The sequence below is a fragment of the Sminthopsis crassicaudata genome, chromosome 2 (assembly GCF_048593235.1).
Source record: "Sminthopsis crassicaudata isolate SCR6 chromosome 2, ASM4859323v1, whole genome shotgun sequence".
Lineage (NCBI taxonomy): Eukaryota > Metazoa > Chordata > Mammalia > Dasyuromorphia > Dasyuridae > Sminthopsis > Sminthopsis crassicaudata.
This window is the reverse complement of record NC_133618.1, coordinates 57,969,851-57,993,299: the sequence shown is the minus strand read 5'-3', so window position 1 is coordinate 57,993,299 and position 23,449 is coordinate 57,969,851. Positions and strand designations below refer to the sequence as shown.

Here is a 23,449-nt window from a genome sequence, read left to right as displayed (position 1 = left end):
GGTCAGTAATGTGGCAATCAGAAGTAAGGGGTAAAAAGGTGGGATTAGGTAATAGTTTCAGAGCTAGGAACAATTTTTGCTTACTTATAGTATATCAGAGTTGTGCTCTTCATCTATCCTTGGATTAAATCCCTATGCTCCCTAGTCTTAGTTCTAATAGATAGTCATAATTGCCAGCTGTCAAAGTTTCTTGACCTTTTTTTGGACCCTTTCTCTCTTTTTCTATTGTCTTATCCCTTCCCCAGTCTCATTGTCTAATCATTTGTGAAAACTTTGTTTTTGTCTTGCTTTTAATGAAATAAAACCTTTAGGCTGCTTACTTCCTGGATTGTTTATGTCCATGAGCTAGTCGAGAGATCTTTCTTGCCATATGACTTGAAGGAAAGATTAGCTTTCTGACAGTGTGGGCTTTTTATCACTTGCTGCTTGGGAAATTGGAGACTAAACTTAGAATTGCTTTGACGGAAGAAAGGAATACTTCAGTTTGGGTCAATTCAAAAAGTATTTATTGAACTTTCTTAGTGTCTAGTACTGTGTAAAACTATGACACACAGAAAGAACGATACCCTTTCTGAGCTGCCCAAGAAGCAGCATGAAGGAAAGGATAATTTGAGGCTAGAGGAAGGCTTAGATAAAGAAGCAGTATTAATCTCCATGGTTCAGATGCTAAATGTTAATGTGCTGCTGCCAGTGAAAAGACTTCTGCAATGAGGGTGGGACTTGGATATGTGGAGAAGATGAAGGATGATCTTTTTGGTGGAGTAACGAGGGCATTTGCATACTGTGAATGCTGGTCTTGAAAGGACTGAGGGGAAAATCTAGAAAGTAAGGATGGAATTAGGATATTTTGTAATAGCTTTTCAGGTTTATTGAGAAAAAGTAACATTAGGATTGAGTGTAGCAGAGATATAAAGATCACTATGTTTCCTTCTGACCCAGATTTGTAAATAAATGGCATGTTTTCTGATGCTCTTGTCCTTTTTTCCTTGCCTTTGGTACAACTTGTTTGTAGGGAAGAAATACCTACTTCTAACTCCTGTTCAATGCAGATAGACTTTGATTGTAGTGAGTGAAAATTGTTTTGAAAATCGGAGATTTTGAGATTAAACTAAGAAAAAATCAAAGCCAAATCTTTTCTTCTCCATGGGTCTCCATGATACTGGAAATTTACAAAGCTTATAGATTTAGAACTGGAAGGGATATAAAAGGTCATTTAGTCCATTTTCCTCCTTTTCTCACAGATGAATAAACTGAGGCCCAAAGAAGCATGGCATTGGAGGATTTGTGTAGGATTCAGTAGGATCTAAATGTAGTTGAAGTTGTCAGTAAATCAACTTGCTTTGTATAAAGGCAATCTGCCTGTCTATTTATTTATTTATTTATTTTGTTGAGGTGATTGGGGTTAAGTGACTTGCCCAGGGTCACACAGCTAGGAAGTGTTAAGTGTCTGAGACCAGATTTGGGTCCTCTTGACTTCAGGGCTGATGCTCTATCCACTGCACCACCTAGCTGCCCCTGCCTCTCATTTTTGGATCACTCCCTTCTCTACTAAGTTCAGCCAGTTTCCTTCCTTCCTACTCCCACCCCATTGAACTTACTTGCTTCATTGATGGACTTTTTAGGCCAGTAGGAAGGTTGGGTAGTATAATTGTGGAGAGGGATGGAGGTGGGCAGGTGTCCCAGAAATCTGATGGGCCCAATATCTCACATTAATCATCCTTTAATTTAGCTCCTAACCTTGTTCTTGAGACTTTTCCTTGTAGAGAGAGGAGGGGAGGGAGCTACATTAATATTATGTGAAGTGGGAGATGGCAGGGAGTGAGCTATTACATGGAGGGAATTCTCTAGTTGAGAAGAGATAGTGATATGGGGGGGGGTGTGCCCGTGTTCTTAGGAGAAGGCCCAGTGCCATGTAGTCCTCAGGGATTTTCGGATTTGGGGGAGGGCTTCATTTCATTGACCCAGTTATCTAGTACTTTGTGTTTCTGGATCCAAAGTAATTCCAGGTCCTGAGTCTGAGCTGTATTGCCGTTCCCCGAGAAGTTAGATAGATGGCAGGGTGGGCAGCCTCCTTTGCCCACGTCTGCCTGTGACTTGCTATCCCATGTGGGTTTTCTCTCCTAGGTCTGCTGACATTTGTGAACTGTGCATATGTGAAGTGGGGGACGCGTGTGCAGGATGTGTTCACCTATGCCAAGGTTCTTGCTCTTATTGCTATCATCGTCACAGGCCTTATAAAACTGTGCCAGGGTAAGTTGGTCCTGGGAGGGAGAGAGGATACCAGGTGGAGCTTGCTGCCGGCTTAACCTCCCTGACGAGACAGCGACTGTGTGTGTTCTCTGTCGTTGAGGCGGCTTTCTGAAGCCTGGTCTCAGGCATGGGCAGGAGACCCTGGGTCAGCTGGGTTGTGAGGCTCAACCCTTCCTTCTCCATCAGGGACAAGCGCTGGTCACCATCCAGTCTGTGGGAACTTTAAAAAAACAGAGCCCAGTGCTATGTTGGGAGAGAGGGAGGCCTGTTGTACTCAGTGTAACCAGGGTTCAGTAGAGAATGCTTTGCTGGAGACAGACTTGGAGCAGTGGGCTAGGGAGCCAGTTTTCCTCCCTTTTTCTAACTGTGTCCTTCTCTAGTCAGGCCTCTTGTAGGCTAGCTTGTCAACGTGGGAAGCTGTGCTGCATCTCCACATTCTTCTCCCCTTATCTGTTCTGTTCCTTGATCTTTTCTAAATTTCCTGGATACCCGCTAAGCCATCAGCTAATAAAAGCTTAAAGGTGTTTACCCCTTTCAGAAGTTTCTGGGCTCCTAGAGACCAAAAGTCTTTAGAACTTCAAAAGAGAGAATTTCCGTACATGGAATCTCCGACACCATAACAGGTAATAAGGAAGATTATTTAGGGGCAGAGAAGCCTACTTATTTTTCTTCAAACCTTACCAAAAAGGTGGCATCAAAGGGGGAGTGGAGTTTGGGTTTTTTTCATCCCTATTTCCTGTTTGGAAGCAGAACACTGGACTCTGAGCAAGCACAACTGAAGCCAGGAGAGCCAGCGCCTATGCTTGGTGTGGGAGACGAATTATAGGCTTTTTATCCAAGGTTCAGGGGCAGTGTGATAGACTGGAAGGTGCAAAGTTTTGGTATATTGGAAGCACCTGTTTTTGATTCCAAATTCTGCAGTACTATCTATGTAATCTTGCCCATGGAATCTCTGGGCTTTGGTTTCTTCATGTGTAAGATAAGGGATTTGGACCCATTTAAAGATTCCTTCCCATTTATGACCTATTGAGTAAGATTATTGTATAACCTGGAATCACTAAGTCATTTCCCAATTTGTTCAGACTTAGCCCTGCTCCAAAGGCTCTGGACTACTGGGGCTATCAGTTACTGAACACAGGGGTCAGTGGTCCTCAGGCCTGAAGGCCATTGTTTTCCTAAGTCTGGGAGAAAATCTATGTGTGTCTCATACATTTAGTCGTCTCCAAGGAGAGAGGTGCTGACTGGGGGACAGCTGACTGGAGGGTCTAATGATTGTCTTAGTAGCTAGTCTAGGCTCTGGGTAAAGATAGGGAGGCTTCATGGGTGGTACAATCTGTGATTTCTTAAAATGGGACAGTTATAATTGAAAAAAGGAGAATCATGGGAATCATTCACGGGCTTGATAAACTTATTTAGAAAAATTGCTCTGTTTCCAAGCTTGAGGTTGGTGATGTCAAGAGATAGTGCTGGGTGTGGTAAAAAACTATTATCGGTATATGGAAATTGAAACAATATTCTTATTGTTTAAAAAATGGTCAGATATTATTACCAACAAGGTTTTGGCAGGAAATGGTAATTGAGGTTTTTTAAGGGTGTTATGATAAAAGGTAGCTAGAAATGTCTATATTTTTACTTTGCTGGGCTGTTTTGTTTCAGTTGAGAGAGCACTGAATATATTTGGGGTGAGTGGGGCAGTAGTTCTGATTTTGCACTAAAACTTTGTTTATTCTTTATTCTCTTCCCCTCTTCTCTGCTTTTAACTCCCCTCTTCCCCAATTTTTTGTCTTGCTTCTTGCTTCTCTTTCATTCTGTGTGTTCCTATTTTGCTGTCTTTCGGTTCTGTTTCTTTTCCTTCTCCCCTCCCTTTTCTCTCCCATCCCTTTTGCAGGACATTCTGAGCACTTTCAGGATTCATTTAAGGGCGCTTCCTGGGACATGGGAAACCTCTCTCTCGCCCTGTATTCTGCCCTCTTCTCTTACTCAGGTTGGGACACTCTTAATTTTGTAACAGAGGAAATCAAAAATCCGGAAAGGTAAAGTTGAGATCATATTGCACTACTAGACTAATTTATGTTGGGAATCTCATTGGTGGTGGGTACCTTTACCTAAATGATTATCTTTCCTTACAGCCCCAATTTTTTTTGGTGAGGTTAAGTGATTTGCCAAGGCTCACACATCTAGTAAATTGTCAGATGTCTGAGGCCGGATTTGAGCATCCCTAACTCCTCTGCCTTTTCTCTCTGCCTTTTCTCTCTCTTCATTTGTCCATCTTCTTCCTCTTCCTTTATATTGCTTAGAGCAGGAGAAGGACAGAGGGAAAGGAGGAGAGAGTTAGTTGGGAGGGAAGGTCATGGCTTCACCTCATCAAATATTATATACTCCTAGAGCACTAGTGCCCGACCTAGAGGTAGTGTGACTTTAGTAGTCAAATCCAAACCCTGGGCTGACTATAAGCCTGTAGCTTGAAGAGAAGTCTAAACCAGGCTAGCCATGTATTCCTGCCCAGACCTGGGCTCCCAAGTATGCCAACTGGATTACTTGTATAAACCTTCCATGAATACTCTCATGGTAGTTGCATTCTTAAGACAATCATTTTTTCACCAGTTGAAAGACTCAAAATGATATTCTTGTGGTGCCTTTAAAGGAAAAGACATGTCTTAGTGGATAGTCTGAGAAAATAGCATGGTACAATGGATTTAGGGGTCAGAGGATTTGCATATGGCTCCTGATTTTGTCATTTAGTACTTATATGAGTTTGGGCTCATTGATTAATCCTCAACTTTCTTATCTGTAAAATGAAGTCAGATGAAAGAACCTCTTAAGAATTCTTTCATCTCTAAATCTAAGATCCTATGACTGATACCTCAAGTAATCACGCAATTAAAAAATGTTGTGGGTAGCAGCACCTCATTAAGGAGATTCAGTAGACCCCAAGGATTAAGGGCATATCATAGTTGCATTTTTAAATCTCATAAAGTGCTTTCCCAAAAGGGGATTCAGTTAATGTTGTTGGTCTGAAGGAAGGAGCTGCAAGGTCCCAGTGAATGCTTTGATATTTTTCTTTACAGAAACTTGCCTTTGGCTATTGCAATTTCTATGCCTGTTGTGACACTCATCTATATCTTGACCAACGTGGCCTACTATACAGTGTTGGATATCCAGGCCGTGCTGGGGAGTGATGCTGTGGCTGTGGTGAGCCCCCCGGCCCTAGTCCCATTTCTGTTCTTAAGCTGTCTTGGAAATAGTGTCACAAGCATTTCCTTTCCATCCTATTCTTCCCTTTGCTGATGATCACACCAGCTTCAAACAGAGTAAGATTGGGCTGGGTCACTTATCTCTGTCTCTCCCCTTGTTCTTGGGACGGTGAATTGATCTGTGGAAGCCAACATCTGGTCTGGAGCAGAGATTAGACTGTAGCCTAGGCCACGTAGTGCTCACCCACTTCAGGTCTTTGTGAGACGCTTTCTTTAAGCTCTGGTCATTGTGTTAACTTGTTTTCTTCATTTACCAGACATTTGCTGACAAGGTATTTGGCATATTTAGTTGGACAATTCCCATTGCTGTTGCCTTTTCCTGTTTTGGGGGCCTCAATGCATCAATCTTTGCTTCATCAAGGTAACATGGCTCTCGTGCTGCCTGGTTTGTGTCTCATTTATGTGAATGGCAGATAACACCAACTGGCTGGCTTTGCTAGCCTGTGAAATGACTTTTAAAGGTCTTGTTCCTCTGTACCCCTCCAATTTTAGGGGTGTACTTGGTGAAAGTACTTAATGCTATCTTATAGTTTGCCTTCCTACCGACTGAAAGCAAGGCTGTTTATATGAGCAAGCTCTATCTTAAGGGTTATCATTGGGGGTAAGGGAAGCAGGCTTTGAATTGGAAGTCTGATCAACTCTTTGGCTGGATTAATGTAGCCTCCCTCCATCTCGGGAGCCTGGTTGTCACTCAGCTCTTTATAATATAAATTTAGGATTTTGATAATGGTGTATATGTATGTGTGTATGTGTTTGTAAGATAGGTAGATTTATAGTTAGATATAGATGTATATGTACATGTATAGATGTGTGTGTGTGTGTGTGTGTGTGTGTGTATATGTGAGTACCCACACATGTTTCAGGGCTAAATGACTTGGATGTAGGAGAATTCTATTTAATCTAACTCCTCTCTGTTCTAGGTTGTTCTTTGTGGGCTCTCGAGAAGGTCATCTCCCCTATCTTCTTTCCATGATTCACATTGAGCGCTTCACACCTGTTCCTGCTTTGCTCTTCAATGTGAGCTTTCTTGCACTAGAAGGGAAATGGATTTATGGGGAGTAAAGATTTGCAACCTGGCTACTTTATTAGCTCTTATCTGGGGGTAATGGGGCCATATTCCTGAAGGGAAACAGGGGTGATATTGAAGGAGTTGGAGTTGAGGGTACTAGAATGGTTCACAACGTCCTGTTGGAGCAGTGGTCCTGATTCTGGTCTGGAAAGGAAAGAGCTGGCTGGGTGCTCTTAAAGTGGTTTCAGCGAGGAAAGAAGAGCAGGAGCCTCAGAACTAAAGGGTGTCTTGAGAGGATGGGATGGTAAAGGGATGTAGCGGGGAATGTCACAGTTTCTTACACTGTTTTTGCTTGCTATCATTTTTTGCCCAAGAAATGTTTATATGATCCTGAGTATATAGTTATATAAAAATGATATGCAAATCAGAGATTCATTGATAATAAATCATAACTGCATGACCCCCACATTCATTTATTAAGACCCTTTTTGTGGTTGGCAGTATGGTATAAAGAGGAAGAACATTACCAGGAGTCACAGGCCTTAGGTTCTAGTCCTGACACTGTCACTTACTATTCACATTACATTTTGCAACCCAACCCACAAATCCCGATTTACTTGTCTATAAAATGGTTGGATAATTGGACTGTCTGCTTCAAAAAGTGATTGTGTGGCAAATGTGTTGTAAACCTTAAAGTGATATATAAATGTGAGTTGTTAGTAGAGTACTGTTGTTGTTCCAGTTGTGTCTGACTCTTCCTGATTGTATTTTGGGGGTTTTGTGGCAAAGGCATAGGAGGAAACTGAGGCAAACAGCTAGGAAGTGTCTGAGGCCAGATTTGAACTCTGGTGTTCCTTACCCCAGGCCTGGCACTTTCTCCACTGAGCCACCTTGCTGTCCTGCCTATTAAGAGTATAGGAATGAATAATAAGCGACCTCTTTACTCTCACAGGGTTATTGTGGAGGATCAGATTGGGTAATAGAGTGAAAGATGTGAAAGGGTTTTGTGATCATGAAGCATTGTACAAATATTAGGGATTAATGATATGACATGTATCAAGATCTCCTGTCATGGCTTTTCCTTTACAATATGAAACCTTTTTCTTCACAGTGCACCATGACCATCATCTACCTCATCGTGAAGGATGTCTTCCTGCTTATCAACTACTTTAGCTTCAGTTACTGGTTCTTTGTGGGTTTATCAGTTGTAGGGCAGCTCTACCTCCGGTTCAAGGAGCCAGAGAGGCCTAGACCCCTGAAGGTGAGGTTATTATTCTTGTTGGCTGAAGGGAAGGGCTGGGGAGGAGGAGAGGAAACTGGGGCTTGTTTGTTTAAGAGGCCTCCATGACCCATGGACTTAAGTTTCGTTAACAGGTAGCCTGGTCACAGCCCATCCTGGTGTGTCCTTGTGAGAATTCCAGCCAGGCTGCCTGCATTTCTGATGGGTTAGGGTTAGACTGGACTCTTTCCCCTCTTGGCTTAAGCTATGGTCAGGAGACTGGAGGTAGAGTGGGAGCACTGAAAGAGTGAAGGGCCCTACATAGAGAATCTTACCATCTTTGGGTCCACGCATTGAATATTCACAGTCTTCTCTTTTCTCTTCCAGCTGAGCCTGTTTTTTCCTATTGTTTTCTGCGCATGCTCTGTTTTCCTGTTGGTTGTACCCCTTTACAGCGACACTATCAACTCCCTGATTGGCATTGGAATCGCTTTTTCTGGGATTCCTGTCTACTTTGTCGGCATTTACTTGCCTGCATCCAAGAAACCGCTTTTCATTGGGAAGATTCTGGGTGAGTATCTCCCCTCCTTGGGGTAAGGATGGGAGGGGGTGAGGTAGGGGATGAGCAGATACAGCTGGCCCAACCTGCAGGTGCTGGAGAAAGTGGCCAGTGGTTATATGGGGCGGGCAGACAGCAGGCTTCGCCTACCAGGACTTCTGAAATTTCCACTGTTGATCACTGCTTTAGGTTAGTTAGGACCTTCTCCAATAACCCTTGATGAAAGTTGCAAGTTACTTGGGATGAGGAACACAGCACAGGGTAGTTTTTCAGATCCGCTTGTTATTTGGAGAGGCGCTGTTAGGAACCTTCTGGGAAAGGACTTGGAGATATATGTGTTTTTGGTAGGTTGGAGATAGGTGAGGAAGGAAAGGCTCAGAGCAGTAGAGGCTGATGAGGAGCAAGGCAGCATTGGGCACTAAATAAGCCATCTAATCCACTAGACACTCCCAAAAGTAAATGGGGGTGAGGAGAGAACTGTCTTCCCAGATGGTCAGTTGATGGGGGCTCTGGGTGAGGAATCCCTGCAATTAATCTCACGAGGACTGATTCAACTGTGTTAATTTTGGAGCTGTTTTTTTGAGGATGTTGTCTTTCTCTTCCTCTGTTTAGCTGCTGTCACCAAGGCCACACAATTACTCTGCCGCTGCGTCCTGACTGAGCTGGATTTAGGGGAAGGCAGGAGACCTGAAACAAAATCTGACTAGAGGCCAGAGGCTTCTTCCTCTAAGGCCGGGAAAACCAGCTGCACTTGGGTCTGTCCACAAGGCCCACGTGACTGCACATCCAGGAAAAAGAACCTCCTGAGGCAGGGCTTGGAGTGGGGAAGATGGCTTCTACAATCTGGAACTCAATTTCCCCACTTGGCAGTCCTCTTCTGAAATGAAAACTCCAAACCCCTTTGTGGACATGGGACAGGCTTGGGAGAGAGTCTGTGGAATGATGGAAGAGAAAAAATGGTGGGGAGACCATACTAGGAAGAAAAAAAGTTTGTTGGGATGGGGAGGGCATGCTGGGGAAAAGACAGATGTTAAGCTTAGAAAGAGCATGTAGCCTTCTCCCTTTGGAGTCAGATAGTAATAAGCCAGAATTCTGTAGGAGAAATGGGTCATATCTTCAATCTCTTTAAGTCAAAAATTTGGATTTCATGAAAGGAAAGCTATTAAAACCTAAAATTCTTCTCCACTCCACCTTCCTTCTCCTTTCCCCTCATTGAGAATTCTTGCCCTCAGTTTTACCTCCCCAAACACAGAGATCATTAACAGTAATCTAAGTCAAATCCTTCTATTAATGATCTCTATTTTGAGGGGACTGAAGGCAGGAATGGAAGGAAAGGAGGAAAAGTGGGCTGGGAAAAGGAGTCTGAGTTTTAGAAGAGTTTTACTCTGACCAAATCCAAACTTTTGATTTAGGGGATTGAAGATGTAACCCATTTTTTCTACAGGACTGGTTTATTACTTATTGCCGCTGGAGGTGGAGGGGTGGTAGAGGAGAGAGGGTAATGTGCCTTTTAAAATTGAGATTATTTTCCAGAATAATTGGTCTCAAATTGAAATGTCAGAGGCTGTGATAGGCTGGAGTGTGTTTATAATTTCCCGGATATCACAGCTGATTTACCTTGGCCTGGTTACTTTCCTGCCGCAGGTGGAGACTTTTCCTCTTGATAGGTCAGAATTAGTCTAGCACTTTGCATTGGTGGTATTTCCAATTGTAAAGGTTGTAAAGGTTGACTGTAAAGTTTCTCACACTCCTCTACTTAGAACATTTTTGTACACATGCAGGTGTGCAGTGTTCACATGTACACAAGTGTGTATGTTATAAGCTCTGACTAATGTCTTAGCAGGGAAAAAAGATTAGCCAATTCATGATTGAGGGTTCATACTCCTTTTGTGAAAAGGAGCAACTTTATTCACTTACACAAGGTCTGTGTCTTCACTTTAGATATTAGCACATGAAAGTGTTGGTTGATCCCAGGCCCTCATTTGAAAAGTTAAAAGCATTTACTGCTAATTGCTTTGACAACTTATTGGAAACAAATGTGTTTAACCCTGACAGTGAAACATCTAAATCAACTCTGAGTCATGAATGACCTAATTCTTTTCTGACAAAGACAGGAGTCAGATTGTTTTTCACACACATACATACACACATCATGTTGATGTGTTATGTGATAGTGATTTTAGTTTTCTGAAAACTTTAGTCTTGGAAATCCCACAGACAGCACTGGCATTCTCACATACTGGCCCCGTGGCCGGATTGCCAGGATTTATATACCTCACAAGCCCTATTGCCTCAATATGTGTCTCCTTGTGGGAAGCACACTACCTTCCCTCCTTGATTATCCTGACTTCCAGAAGTTGGGCTACAGGAGGGCACTTTCCCTAAGTTTGGGTGGACTGAGATCTCTCAGGAGTACGGTTTGGTTGCTTGGGGAAGGTTTTAGATTGTTGTTTTTTTTTTTAATTTTTATTTTTTGGAAGATAGAGCTTCTGTGGGAAGAGATGACTCACCTTTGAGGGCAGCAAGGGCCCTTTGGTAAAATCCTTCAGAACTCCTTCTCGGAGCTAGGAGCCTGAGATCTCCCTTCTCCTGTGCACCAGTTTCTTGGATCCTGCTTCTAAGCTTCTTGTTGAGAACCTCGAAGCAGACGCTAATGGGGCGTGGAGGAGAAAGGGAGATAAGTTAGTCCTAGTGCACACGTTGGTCCCAAAGAATAGAGGCCTAGATGATAGTGGTGGGTCTTTGCCCACCCGGTTTTCCTTCATGTGCATTTAGTCACAGTCCCGCCTACTGCTGGACAGAGTGTCCTGCCCTGCAGGCCGGGCAGTGCTCCTCCCAGGGCCGGAGGCGACCGGGAGAATAATACCTCGCTTCTGGTGGTCCTTGTCCTTTGGCCTCAGTACCAATAAAGAATGAAGATGAGAATGATTCGGTGTGCTTGTGTCCACCCTTCACTTGTACTGGCAACAGAGGTTTGGGCGGGAAGATTTTCCTAAGAATCTTGGCGAAATAGCCCTCTTGGGAAGAGCTCCACCATCCCGGGCTGGGAAGTCTCCCCCTGCCTTGATGGCATGGAGGCTGAGAGCATGGCCCCTGCTATACTCTCTCCCAAACAGATTAGGTTTCTTGCATTTATGATTTGTTCCAAGTATAGTCGCTGGGGCTAGTAGGGTTTGGCTCCATATGAGCCTTCATGGCCCCCGGTTTTCCAGGTGAGATGTGTGGGATGGCCAGAGCCTGAGATTTCATTGGTATAGAAAACTCTTCCAGGTGAGGGAGCGCCCTCTGTCAGTGCAGGTACTCTGGGTGACTTGTTTAAGATCCCAGACCACTAAGGGCCGACTTGCTGGGGTCACCCAAACCCAGGTCTTATAGTTCCTAGGTCAGCTTTCCATGCCATCCTGCACCATATGGATAACTTGATATTTATGTTAAGTGCTTTAATTTATATTCTCTTTTCAGCTTCACAACAACTTTCGAAGGTAGTACCTGGTTTTATCCCCTTATTATAGATGGGGAAACTGAGTTTGAAGTTAAATGACCTCACCAGGGTCACACAGCTGGTATTTGGCAGAGATAGGATTCAAACCGATGAAGTTTATGTATATTTTTGTAGACTTTTAGGTCTACTGAAAGCATCATCTCTGAATCATTCCAGAGGTGGAAGCCTCTTCTAGCTGCTAGGGCATGGTTGTCTGTATTAACCTGCGGGGAGGGGGAGATAGCAACTGCAGCTTTTTGTCTCAGTGCTACTGCCAACAATTCTGAGCTCTGGGACTAGTGGAGTGCCCCTAGGACATGACTTTCTCAAAGATTAAATTTTTTTTTTTTCAAAATCAAATTCTTTAGCAATAATTTCCTTCTCACTTCCTGCCTGAACTCCTGGGAGCTTTGCCACTTTAATGCACAAATTAGCTCAAATCTGTGCCAGTCTGGTGCTTTGCACTTTCCCTTATATGAGGTAATTCCTTAAATATAAGCTCTCATTGAACTCTTGTCTAGAGGGATTTGAAGGCCCCTGACCCTGTGCTATTCGGCACAGAAGACATTCTTCTGGGGTGATTGTTGCCTTCCAGTGGTTTTGGAGCTAATAAATTGGTGGTTAATCCCACAAGTTTCATTTAAAAACACAGTGCTGTTATTTGAGACATTTTGATGTGAAGATAAACTTTTTTCCATTGACTATCTGGGAAGAGGTTAGCCACTACATGTTTGGTGAATGACATCACTTTGTGTGACATCTGGTTCTTACTGTTACCACACTCCAGAGCTGGTGACTCTTCTGTATTTACGTAGCCACAGATCTTGTTGACAGGGCGGATTGGTAAGCCCAGGAGGGCAGCCTATCCTTAGTTTCCTTGGTTCAGGCCTTAGCCTTTTGTTAATGAAGGGAAGGCAGCCTGCTACTAGAGAACTGGAAGTTAGTGCTCTACAGCACTGTAAATCGACCTTTCTTCTGCACGCTGGGACAGGCTCCGGGAGGCACAGGCTAGTATTTGAAATTATTTACTTATGGTTTTAATCCTACTTGAGTAGGAACTTTAATGAAATTGTGAAGTAAACTCTTTAAAAGATAGGGAAAAAAAATCTAATGAATGTATAAGCACAGCATGCCCTGTCCATGAGACTAACCCACTGAGTGCTTTGTCTAATCCTTTTAGTTTCTATACCAATTGAAGGGAAACTAAGCTTACAGTTCTAAGAAGGGGCCTGACTTTGGCATTAAGTACTTAACACATGTCTGACAACAGATTATAATGACAAAGTTTTAGATTCTGCCTTTAACTTGTTTGGAAAGAATTTTTCTGACCTTACTGTTTTCCTTTGTCCTTTTGAATAATTTCGATCTTCAAGAAGGAGTAGGTACTTGATACCTGTGGTTGTGTACAGCCTATTTTGCTCCTAAACACTGTTTAGTGACTCAGGTCCCCAAAATAGTGTAGTCATTGTTTGCTACAGGGTTATTGTTGGTCTCTTAATAATCAAGTAAGATGGCATTTCTAGCCTTTGTCTTCTGTCATCTTTCTCCATCATTTAACATGACTCGTCCCCATCTGGATATTTTCTACTTCCTCGGTTTTCTTAGTTTTCCTATCTTACCTTTCCTTGACATACTATATAAAATTGTAACATGTGGCTACATCTGAAGATCCCTCTCTACACCTATAGCATATTTATAACTGTTCCACTTCCTCTCTATGACTACATCTTAGAAATCTCCCCTGGTAGCTACTACAAAAAAGAAAAAAATATCCCAAACTCCTAACCCCCTCTCCATCTCTTCTCCCTCCCAGGCCCACGTCATTACTTTGCCTAAATTCCCCTGTAGACACTTATATCTTTTGATACCTCAGAGTCTTCTTGGTTATTTGCTTTCTATCGTATCCAGTCATCTGCAAAGTCCCGTTTTTACTTATACATTATTTCTTGCATCATTCTCCCACTCTACCTACCACTGCCACTACCCTAAATTAGACCCTTACCACCTATTTCTTGGACTCTTGAAATAGCTTCCAGTCTCTTCTCGAACCCACTCTTTACAAATCCACAGTGTCCTTCCCCTGCTTGGTTTAGATTTTACTACTCCTGAGGTCCATCTCAGCTCAATAACTATGATCCAGCCATTCTGTGGTCTTGTGATACAGCAACCATGTTTAAGGCAAAACCCAGTTCTCTACACATCGCAGAGGCAAGCAGCCGGCTTGGAGCTAGGACAACTGAGGTCCTAGTCCAGCCAGACGGTGTGGCTAAATCACTCAGGCTCTCCTAAACCCTATGTAAGTTCCCTGTGCCCATGAAATCACAAAATTAGCCTTATCCTTTGTAGGAGCCAAGATTGTAATTCCAGTTATTTGGTGTTTCATTTCATTTCAGTATTCATGGTCTTTCTGGTTCCATTCATTCTGATTTCATTCACATCTAACCATGTTTCTCTTGAGTTCTGTTTGTCTTTCAACGCATGCTGTGTTATTCCATTATACTCATTAACCACTGTTTGTTTAGCCATTTCTCATCCAGGCTACCACCCCTGCCATGAAGCCTTCTCTGATTCCCCAGCTGAAAGTGATCTCTCAAATTCTGGATCTCTGCTGTGTCCCTAAGATTAAACTTATTATTCTGTGTATAGGTGTGGATGTCACCCATAGTCCTTTCTAGTAGAATGTAAATTCCGTCATGGCAAGGACTATCATTTTTCTTTTTTATTATCCCAGGGCTTTATACATAGTTGGTAGGCATTTAATAAATGTTGATTATATTGGTAACAGATGAATGAGAGAAAAATCGCTGAAAGAAGGCTTGCAAAATGCTTTCTTTAAGGGAGGTTAGACCATCATTTGCATTTTACAAATGAGAAAACAAGTTCTGAGATTTGCTCTTAGTCACAACAGTTAGTGTGAGAGGCTAATTGAAACCAAAGTGTTTTGATGCTTTCTTAAACTGGGAGATAGTTAGGAAAGGTATCAAAATGAAGTAGTAGCTCACACTGACACAGAACTGCCTTTCCCTTTTCCTTATCACTTTAAGGGACCACTTTGTTTCACCAGTGCAGCTAGAAACCCATGAGTCTAATCTGTAACACCATGCATCCATCGATGCGGACCTATGCAATATGCTGGAATCCTGGCTCTCTGCCTTTGCATCTTTTCAGGGTAATGGTGCACTTGGATTGTCTCCCCATAGTCTTGAATCCCTTCTTTTTTTATCTCCTAATCCAATTATATGGTTTCTTGATATAGTTTATATCCCTTAGCTTTATATTTTATAATGAGCAACTGTTGTTAGTTCTAGCTATTCCTAGAGTTTTCCTGGAGTCTAGTTTCCAACCTGAAAAAGCAAAATAATATATATGGGCAAAGTCAAGAAAGACTTTTTAGTTTGTGACCTTTAGGTTGAGAACAACTTTAGCTTCTTTACTTATATGTAGTTAATCACTTGTGAACTCCATTGTACTTTTTTCTCATCAGGAGGAATGACTATCTTACAAAGTTGTAAGAGGTGCAAAATACTAACAATCAGATGTCCAGAAATTGAATGGTGTCTTCTGGGAAGTGCATGGTTTCAGTCTTAAGTGCTAAAACATTAGCTGTATTATCCCTAAATAGTAATACACAGTGATATGGGAAGAATGGGACTCTGATACTGTCCAATAAAGATGTCAAGTCTCAACTCCCTCTGCAAATCTTTTTAGGTTAAAAACTACCTCCTTAAATTCATTAAGATCATAGGATTTAGAATTGCAAAATGTTAAAGGTCATCCATTTTCCACCTTCATCTTATAATTGAAGAAATAAATGAGGCTGAGAGATGAGGCCTTGGGAAAACTGGAACCTGTAGATAATATGTTAAATAGCTGAATTAGGATTCCAGCCTGTCTTTTCATTCTAAATTCAATGCTTCTTCTTTTCCCCCCTCCCCCCATATCACAGGTGCCTCTTGTCTGGCAGTATTGCCAAGAAGAAAGGGCCCCTGGATTTGAAGTCACAAGATTTGGATCCATAACCTAGTTCTTGGCTTCCAGGGGCCTTTGATGTAGCTAATCAGCCTAACTAGTAGTGTCTTTGTAAAGCTTCATTTCTTGTGCAGGTATAATTTAAAGGATTTAACCAGAACCAAAGGCAGGGAAGCACAGTTGGAGCATTTCATTTGCAAGTACAAAGTAGGGAACAGGACTTTCTTTTATATCATTGTTGCTCAGCAGTGGGATTAATAGAATTAATTGAATTTTAATCTCTACTTTCATCTCTTGTAAAGATGCATACTTCCATTTTGACATTAGGAAAGTCTCAGAAGTGAAGCATGTTCTTGATCTTTCCTCTACAGAATTTATAAAATTACGACTAATGGCAAGTCTGACATTATTAACTCAGTTTAATCCCTGACTTCATGTTGAGTTAGTTATTACCATCCTATAGAAAGCAATTTGGGCAGAGTAGTGGATGCTTCTGAAACCAAAAAAGATGTCAGGAGAAAGTTTCTGTCCAATTTCTTAGTTATACCCTGACCAATTAGGCTTCTAATGAACTAGACAATCTGTCCTTTTTGTCTGGGGGACAATGGATTGGAAGTTAGCTATCCACCGGTGCAATCTGGCTGTTGCATCTGCTTGGGATTGTTTTCTCTGCAGAATGATTTTGGGCTAGAAGTCTTATAGCTCCTTCCAATTCTAACATTCAATGGTGCTTTGCCAAACTGGAATAAAGGCAGCTGTGGTTTTAAAGTGGGGATCTGAGTAAATTCACTTGTAATATATACTCAGTTACACAACTTTTACTTATAAAACCATTGTTTCTAATTTTCCTTTTGGTGAAAGCTCCCTAATAACCTTTCTCAAGGGAAAACAAAATAGACCACACTTGATCATTGCCGTTTCATTTCAAAGTAAAAGTTAATTTTGCTAACTTTAGGGAAGGAAAGGTTGTAATATGTGACACTGAAGAGTTTAAGGAATATTTTTTTCCATGTTCCAAAATAATTTTTAATACAATCAGTGCATCAAATTTACATATATACATATATATATATACACACACACACACACAGACATACAGCTTCCTTGGCATTTCCTTCAAAGGACCCCTAACTTTACAAGCAGGATCAAAATAAGGCCACAAATGGGAAATGGGGGGAAGAGTATCAATATGGATTATTTTCACTGTAACATCTTTACAACTGGAAACCACCTTAGTGAACATGCATATATCTTTGTTAATAAAGTGTATACTATCAGTGCAGCCTTTTGCAGTTGTTTGTGCCTTTAACACTGGAGCTCACAAAGGCTTCAGTTCAGCAGCAGGAATCATGATCCACCTCCAGCAGCAGGACGGAAGTTGGGGAAGATCAATCTTTTCTTCTGAAGCACATTAGTGATACCTATATTTATTGGCTTCAAAAGTTAGCTTCTCTTCAATTATTAAATTAAGAAAGTTGTAGATTTGAAAATGTAAAGTCAGTTCTTCAAAAAGAAGAAAGAAAATCCTATGAAAGGGCTAAAATAAAGAGTAGGGAAAAGAAAATGTTTTCCGGCAGTGTCAGGTGAAAGAGGATTTTCTTCCCATACCAATAGGTAATACTGCAGACAGAGGTAAAGGAGCTCTGCTTTTTTACAGGTTTTTCCTTTTCCAGCAGCACAAAATTGTCTGGAGGCCAGAATTTGACTGGAGGGTCAAATATCCCAGAGGCATGTTTTTCTTAACCCTTTCCCCTTTTTCAAGGTAAATTATGATACTGGTACAGGGTCAACAGCAAAAAGACATATGATGCCTATGGCCAGAGCTGCCAGAGGTCTTGTCCCAGGCAACTGGTGAATGCTTGAAAATACTCAATCTGAATCCAAGTCCTGAGAGCTGTCATACTCAAACTCCTTCAGCACGTCATAGGGATATTTATTCCACTTCTTTGGTCTGATGACACTATCCTCGTCACTAAAGCTGCCATATTCTTCATCAGACCCTAGAAAAAGAATGAGAGATGAACCAGACACTTGTAAAAGATATCCATAGATGACCAGTGTGTGGGTTGGTCCTTATTATAGAAATAGAAACAAATTCAACAATTAAAAAATTGATGCTTTTACAGCTTAAAAAACACTAAAACCTTACTTAATTTAAACTTTACAATAACTTACAAGTAATTTTAAAGAGGAGGTAACAGGCTCAGACTGACTCCTCATTTCTGATCTGGTTGTACTACTTTGGGATCGACTATGCCCTTGGGATAACTTCATTGCTATAAAATCAGTCCTTGGATTCTACCTCATTAGGAACCCTGTACTTCATCTCTGCCCCCTCCACTCCAATTCCAAGTTTCCATAGAAGAGAGCTTAGTTCAGACATCCTTTCTCACCTAGCTGTATGATTGTGAGATTTCTCTGACTGTCTCTCTCCTGCCACCCTCTGCTTTGTTTCCCTGTTTAGCACAGTGCTTGGCATACAGTAGGTGCTTAATAAATATTGGCTCTGGTCACAGAGTCAGTTGTATTCTAACCTCCATGACCTACTGTCTTTATCTACAGTGTGTAGTACAGAGCACTAGCACAGAGGAGGCAAGTGAAGGTGCTAGATCACTGATTCATGGTGACTATACCCAAGTGCTAGGTAAATGTGACCTCTTATTATGATTAACCTCTGGTGCTCGCTCTGTCACTGCTTCCTTCTTCCTCGTCGGGGTACTCGTTACGCCAGTGATTCTCACTGTTCTCATCTTCATCATCATCGTCAATCTCCTCTGTTTGATGATCATCAGCTACCTGCTCATCTCAATACAAATACAGTCAAAGTCAGAGGATCCCAGGAAATCACAAACCACAATCTCTTTTGAAAAAAAATTTACCTAGACTAAGCACAGCAGAACCAGCCCTGTTGCACTGGGAGTGGGGGATGTAAGAGGATTTAGATTTTAATCCTAGTTCTGCTGCTTCCTAGTTATTAGCTCTGTGACCTTGGCCAAGTCATTTCCCCTAGGCTAGTTCCCCTATCTGTGGAATCAGACTGCTGGACCAGACCAGGGGTTCCTTAGTCTATTGCCTTGGATAATCTTGTAAAGTTTGTGGACCACGTTTCAGAATAATATTCTTAAATTCTCAGGATTACAATAGAATTCAAGTATACCAAATATTTAAAAACAGAAAACCAAAAATTTACCAATTCCAGGTTAAGGATTCCTGGACTAGATGCTATTTAGGGGACCTTTCTAGACTAAATCTTATGACACATATTTTTATTGTCCCAAGTGCAAGACAGTCAAAATGGACTAAAGTTTTGAACTGCAAAAACGCTGCTTTACAAGTTTTTTTTTATTTTTTTTCAAGTAATTTAAAATAAAGATTGTTTTCTCAAACCTAGGGAAAAATTATGAGTAAAATACAAACATTTAAGGATGCAAATTGCTACTGGAGGAAATAAATGTAATAATAGCTAGCAATTACAGAGTGCTTTAAGGCTTTTAAAGCACTTTGCAAGAGTTATCTCCTTTCATCCTTATAACAAGCCTTGGAACACATAAGTTCCTGCTCTCAGGACCCACCTAAGCCTGCGCCCATGCCGCCTGTCTTACCAGCTCCCACTCCTGACTGTAGGGTTGCACAGAGAGTATGCTTTCAATCCATCCTGAGGTAAGTGTCTCCATATAGTAAATGTCATAGACATAATCATCATCCTTCTCCCGGTGCTCTGTTCCTTTTCCATCCTTGGAGATTGCTAGCCGCTCACGAATCATCTTTACTGAATTACAAAGTATCACATCTGGATCAGATTTCTATGAGGAAAATGCATCTCAATAGGTCAAAGTGAATGAAAAACCACCTAGAATTTACCTTTTCATCCCAGAAATAAAGTGATTCAAATAGCATTATAAATTTTTTTTGGTCTCGTCTTTCCCATGATTCTAATGTCCACAGATAACTACATTATTTCTATTTTTTAGAATAAAGCTATCTCACATTATTACCTATAATAAATGTTCCTTACTATATTCCTTTTTCCAGCCTTCCAAGAGATTATTACTTATAACAATGAATTTTTGTTTTTAAAAGGGAAGAAAGCCTTTATGAATTGAAGGAGAGCAAAGTAAGCAGAATTAGGAAAATAACTTTATATACTGACAACATGGTAAAGACTTTAGAACTCTGATCAATGAAATAACCCATGAGTCCAAAAGAATGAAAATGAAACATACCATCCACCTCCTGCAAAGATGGTAATCTTAAAAGAGACACTTTCAGATACGTCCAGTGTAAGAACTTATTTTATCAAACTATGAGTCTAGGTAGTGAGAGATTTTGTTGGTTTTCACTTTAAAAAATTTTGCTCAATTGGTGGTAGTGAGAGCAGTTTGGAGGGAGAAAAGTATAAAAAATACTTATTACTTGAAAAATAACAAGCTCTTTTACAAAAAGGAACAAAAGTTCTGTAAAACTAACAACTCATCCAAAAGTTCTGACCTAATTTTGGTTGATTGGTTGTTGTCCTTCATTCTCAAAGGGCCAAAAATGACATCACATAGTACAGTGTGTCCCACTGCGGCTGATCAGAGCAATATGAGCTTAGAATGCTCTGCCACAGGTCGGACACCAATAGACCCTACGAACATTTCGGGTGTATTCTCTACTTTGAACATCTCATGTTTCTCCTGAGCTAATTCAATTCTGCTTTGCTCATGGAGCCCTTTCTCTGATGAGGGCACACCATACTACATGTGGCATTCCACAGCCATGCTTCTGTCACCTCTGGCCCTAATTCTGTGGCATCTCTTCTTTGGGGACAAGCTTGGTTAGTGATGGGAGAACCCTAAACCAAACTGGAAAAGTCCCTTGTTGAATTGGGGCCTGGTCACTGCATAGCTTTCCTATATTAATGAATACATTTGGTTATGTCTGCTCACACCTGACTATTATATACTGGGCTTATCTGAATACTGCTATCCACAGGCCACTCCTGGAAGTAGCCACAGCCAAGACACAAAGTCAAGAACTACAGAAGTAGAGGCAGCTAGGTGGCGCAGTGGGTAGAGCACGAGCCCTGAATTTGGGAGGACCTGAGTTCAAATATGGCCTCAGACACTTAACACTTCCTAGCTGTGTGACCCTGAGCAAGTCACTTAACCCCAACTGCCTCAGCAAAAAACAAACAAACAAACTACAGAACTAGTCTTCTCTTCAGAATTCTGCTCATAGTGGAAAACAAACCTACCTGCAAGTAGCCTAAGCTGAGGAGGGTGTGTTGTACCTGTCAACAAGAGCCAAGCCTGCCAACACCCAGAGGACCTTCTCCCTTCTGGAAGGGCAACTTTTTTCAACCCTGGCCCTGGGTCCTCGGCTGCTACTGTGCCCCGGGCGCAGGAACACCAGGGTTAGCTTAACCCCTACCTGAGAGGTTCCCTGCTGAGGCAGGGGACTGGACTTGTTAACTTTTGGTTAAGTGATGCTGCTACCTCTTGGGGGGCAGCCAAGCAGCTTACTGGATAGAGTGCTGGGCCTGAAGTCAGGAAGACCCGAGTTCAAATCCTACCTCAAACATTGGCCAAGTCACTTGACCTTTGTTAAACCTTACACCACCCAAGGAGGGACAAACCAGTCCAGTATCTTTGTCCAGAAAACCCCCAAAGGGGCTTGTGAAGAGTCAGACACAACTGAAAACACAGTGCCGTCTCAAGCACTTTACCTCGGAGCCGGAGGCGGGAATAGAGAGGGTCTCTTTCTCAGCAAGGTCCTCTTGAATGATGTCAAACAGCTGGAACTCTTCCGCAGGGGAGGAGAGGACGCCGGCCAGGTTGCCTCCTTTTTGGGCCGCTGGTTTGGGAGCCTCGGGAGTCGGGCCGCCCTGCTCCATCCTCCTGGCAGCTTCCCCCGCAAGCAGGGCCGCCCCTCCCTGCCCGCATGGCGCCCGGCGTTTGGAGACCAGGCGGTAGCGGTCGTCCTGCCGGCTCAGCTGCTTCGCCGCCAGGAGATCCTGGCGGATTCTCTGGTGACTTTCCAGCGAGGGAGTCAGGGCTCTGGTGGCTTTCTCTCTGGTGATGGCTTCTCGAACGTACTTCTGAACCGGCTCATCCTACGGGGGAAGAGGGGAGAACATGAGGACCCTCCCCATCCTCGCTGTCAGAGGGTGTCTGGGGGCGCATGCGCACCAGAGGCAGGTGCAGACCCTGACCCCCAGACCAGTGCTTCCGGGTATGCCCTCCTGTCTAACCCAAGCAGCCCCACAGTCCGGTAGCAGCGCGGCGCAGCCCTCGGCCTCACTGCTCCACCTCGCCGAGAAGGCCGTCGCTTCCCTTCTCGGACACCAGGAGCAGAACCCTTCAGGCCATTTCCGCTCTCCCGCCTCAGCTCGCTGGGCCCCAACCTCCGCGCTTTCCCGAACCCTTACACTCTCTTTCCTTGTGATACGGTAACATTCTGCCACGTGTGGAAACCCGCTTCCTTCTCCCCACGGGCAGTGCCTAACGCACATCAGGAGGGTTTAATAATGAATGATTGTTAAGTGACTTTCCAAAACACAGTTCTCGTCCCCCAAAGTACCGAACAAACGTTCTCTCACGTAGTATTTCTCTTAACCTCCTTGGGGAATCTGCCCAGCCTGGGACACTGGGGCCATTTAAAAAACGTCATCCCTAAGTGCTCACACCAGGCTCCGCCACCCCCGGCTGTTAATGACTTCCGGGTTAATTATCCCATTAATCGCCCCACTTTTCAGATGAGCTAATGAAGGATCAGACCCAGGAACGCGCGGGGGCAGGAGCCGAGCCCGGGGGATGGCTGAGGTGAGCAGCCTGTCAGGCTGCTCAACCCCGGCCGCTACCTGGGAAGACACGGTCGCCGCCAGTTTGAAGACATTCTCCTCCACGGGCCCCGGTTCCGGGGCCACCGCCCCCTCCTCGGAGGCTCCGCTCCGCAGCCGTTTACATGAGAGGACGAGCGCCTCGGCGGGATCCGCGCCGCGCTTCCGCCTTACTCGCAGCACCGCAGGCGCCGCGCCAGCCTCCATGGTCGTTGGCCTACTCGCCTTTCCCGGGGCATGTCGGGATTGCCTTTTAGCCCCGCCTCCGACGACGCGACGCAGTGCTTCCTCCCCGCCCCCGGGGCCCTGGTGGGCGTGGCCTAATGGGACAGGGGGCGGGACCTTAAGTAAGCCTTTCTCCGCCCCCCCCTACACGTGCGTCGGAGCCGTCTGGTCGCCGGTAGAAGATGGCGCTGGCGGCGGCGGCGGGTCGCGGGGACGGTGAGACACGTAGTCAGCCGATCGACCGTTACGGTTCTAAGCGGGGGCTGGAAGGTGGGGGGGAGGGAGAGCGAAGAGAAAGTAGTGCGCGTGCGCGGTGGCAGGCGCGGTCCGTGCGTGCGTGACTGGCCGTAGGAAAGGAGGCCGAAGCGGTTCCGGGCGGGAGGGGAGGCAGCGCTCCCGGGCCCGCTTCAGGCTTGTGTAGAGGAGGGCTGCGGGGTCCTCCAAAGAAAAAGTTTAAAATGTCCCTCCCACCTCCCGGGCCCGAGTTGCTGCCTCTCCTCTTCTCTGGTCTTGTCCTCCCCACTGCGCAAGCGGCTAAGGGAGAGTCGAGGGGGGTCCCTGCTCGTGGGGCCGGGGGAGCTCCTCTTCAGACCCCCTGCTAGGAAGAGGAGTCCCAGGTGGTCGGGTCCGCCCCGAGCGCGACCCCCGGTGGAGGGGGCGTGT

At 43.7% G+C, this 23,449-nt stretch overlaps 3 protein-coding genes across 4 annotated transcripts in view; 2 read left to right on the top strand and 1 right to left on the bottom strand.

The window, feature by feature from the left end:
- Positions 1 to 11,219, top strand: part of SLC7A6 (solute carrier family 7 member 6) — a 29,542-nt gene extending 18,323 nt beyond the window's left edge. For both annotated transcript variants that reach the window (XM_074286366.1, XM_074286365.1), the window contains exons 3-10: positions 2,125 to 2,250; positions 4,139 to 4,283; positions 5,319 to 5,442; positions 5,762 to 5,865; positions 6,425 to 6,521; positions 7,625 to 7,774; positions 8,120 to 8,303; positions 8,904 to 11,219. In XM_074286366.1, coding sequence (XP_074142467.1) covers positions 2,125 to 2,250; positions 4,139 to 4,283; positions 5,319 to 5,442; positions 5,762 to 5,865; positions 6,425 to 6,521; positions 7,625 to 7,774; positions 8,120 to 8,303; positions 8,904 to 8,998 — 1,025 coding nt within the window. In that variant the 3' untranslated portion in view covers positions 8,999 to 11,219. The remainder of the gene's footprint in view (positions 1 to 2,124; positions 2,251 to 4,138; positions 4,284 to 5,318; positions 5,443 to 5,761; positions 5,866 to 6,424; positions 6,522 to 7,624; positions 7,775 to 8,119; positions 8,304 to 8,903) is intronic.
- A 5,522-nt stretch (positions 11,220 to 16,741) lies between these two features.
- On the bottom strand, positions 16,742 to 22,871 carry SLC7A6OS (solute carrier family 7 member 6 opposite strand). Its single transcript, XM_074286367.1, has 5 exons — positions 22,583 to 22,871; positions 21,449 to 21,835; positions 19,344 to 19,544; positions 18,414 to 18,537; positions 16,742 to 17,741 (listed from the first exon to the last, which is right to left on the bottom strand). Exons 1-5 carry the CDS (start codon positions 22,766 to 22,768, stop codon positions 17,611 to 17,613), a joined length of 1,029 nt encoding a protein of 342 aa, XP_074142468.1. The 5' UTR covers positions 22,769 to 22,871; the 3' UTR covers positions 16,742 to 17,610.
- PRMT7 (protein arginine methyltransferase 7) overlaps positions 22,869 to 23,449 on the top strand; it is a 73,631-nt gene continuing 73,050 nt past the window's right edge. The window contains exon 1 of the mRNA XM_074286361.1: positions 22,869 to 23,002. Within this exon, the coding sequence (XP_074142462.1) occupies positions 22,969 to 23,002 (34 nt within the window). The 5' untranslated portion in view covers positions 22,869 to 22,968. The remainder of the gene's footprint in view (positions 23,003 to 23,449) is intronic.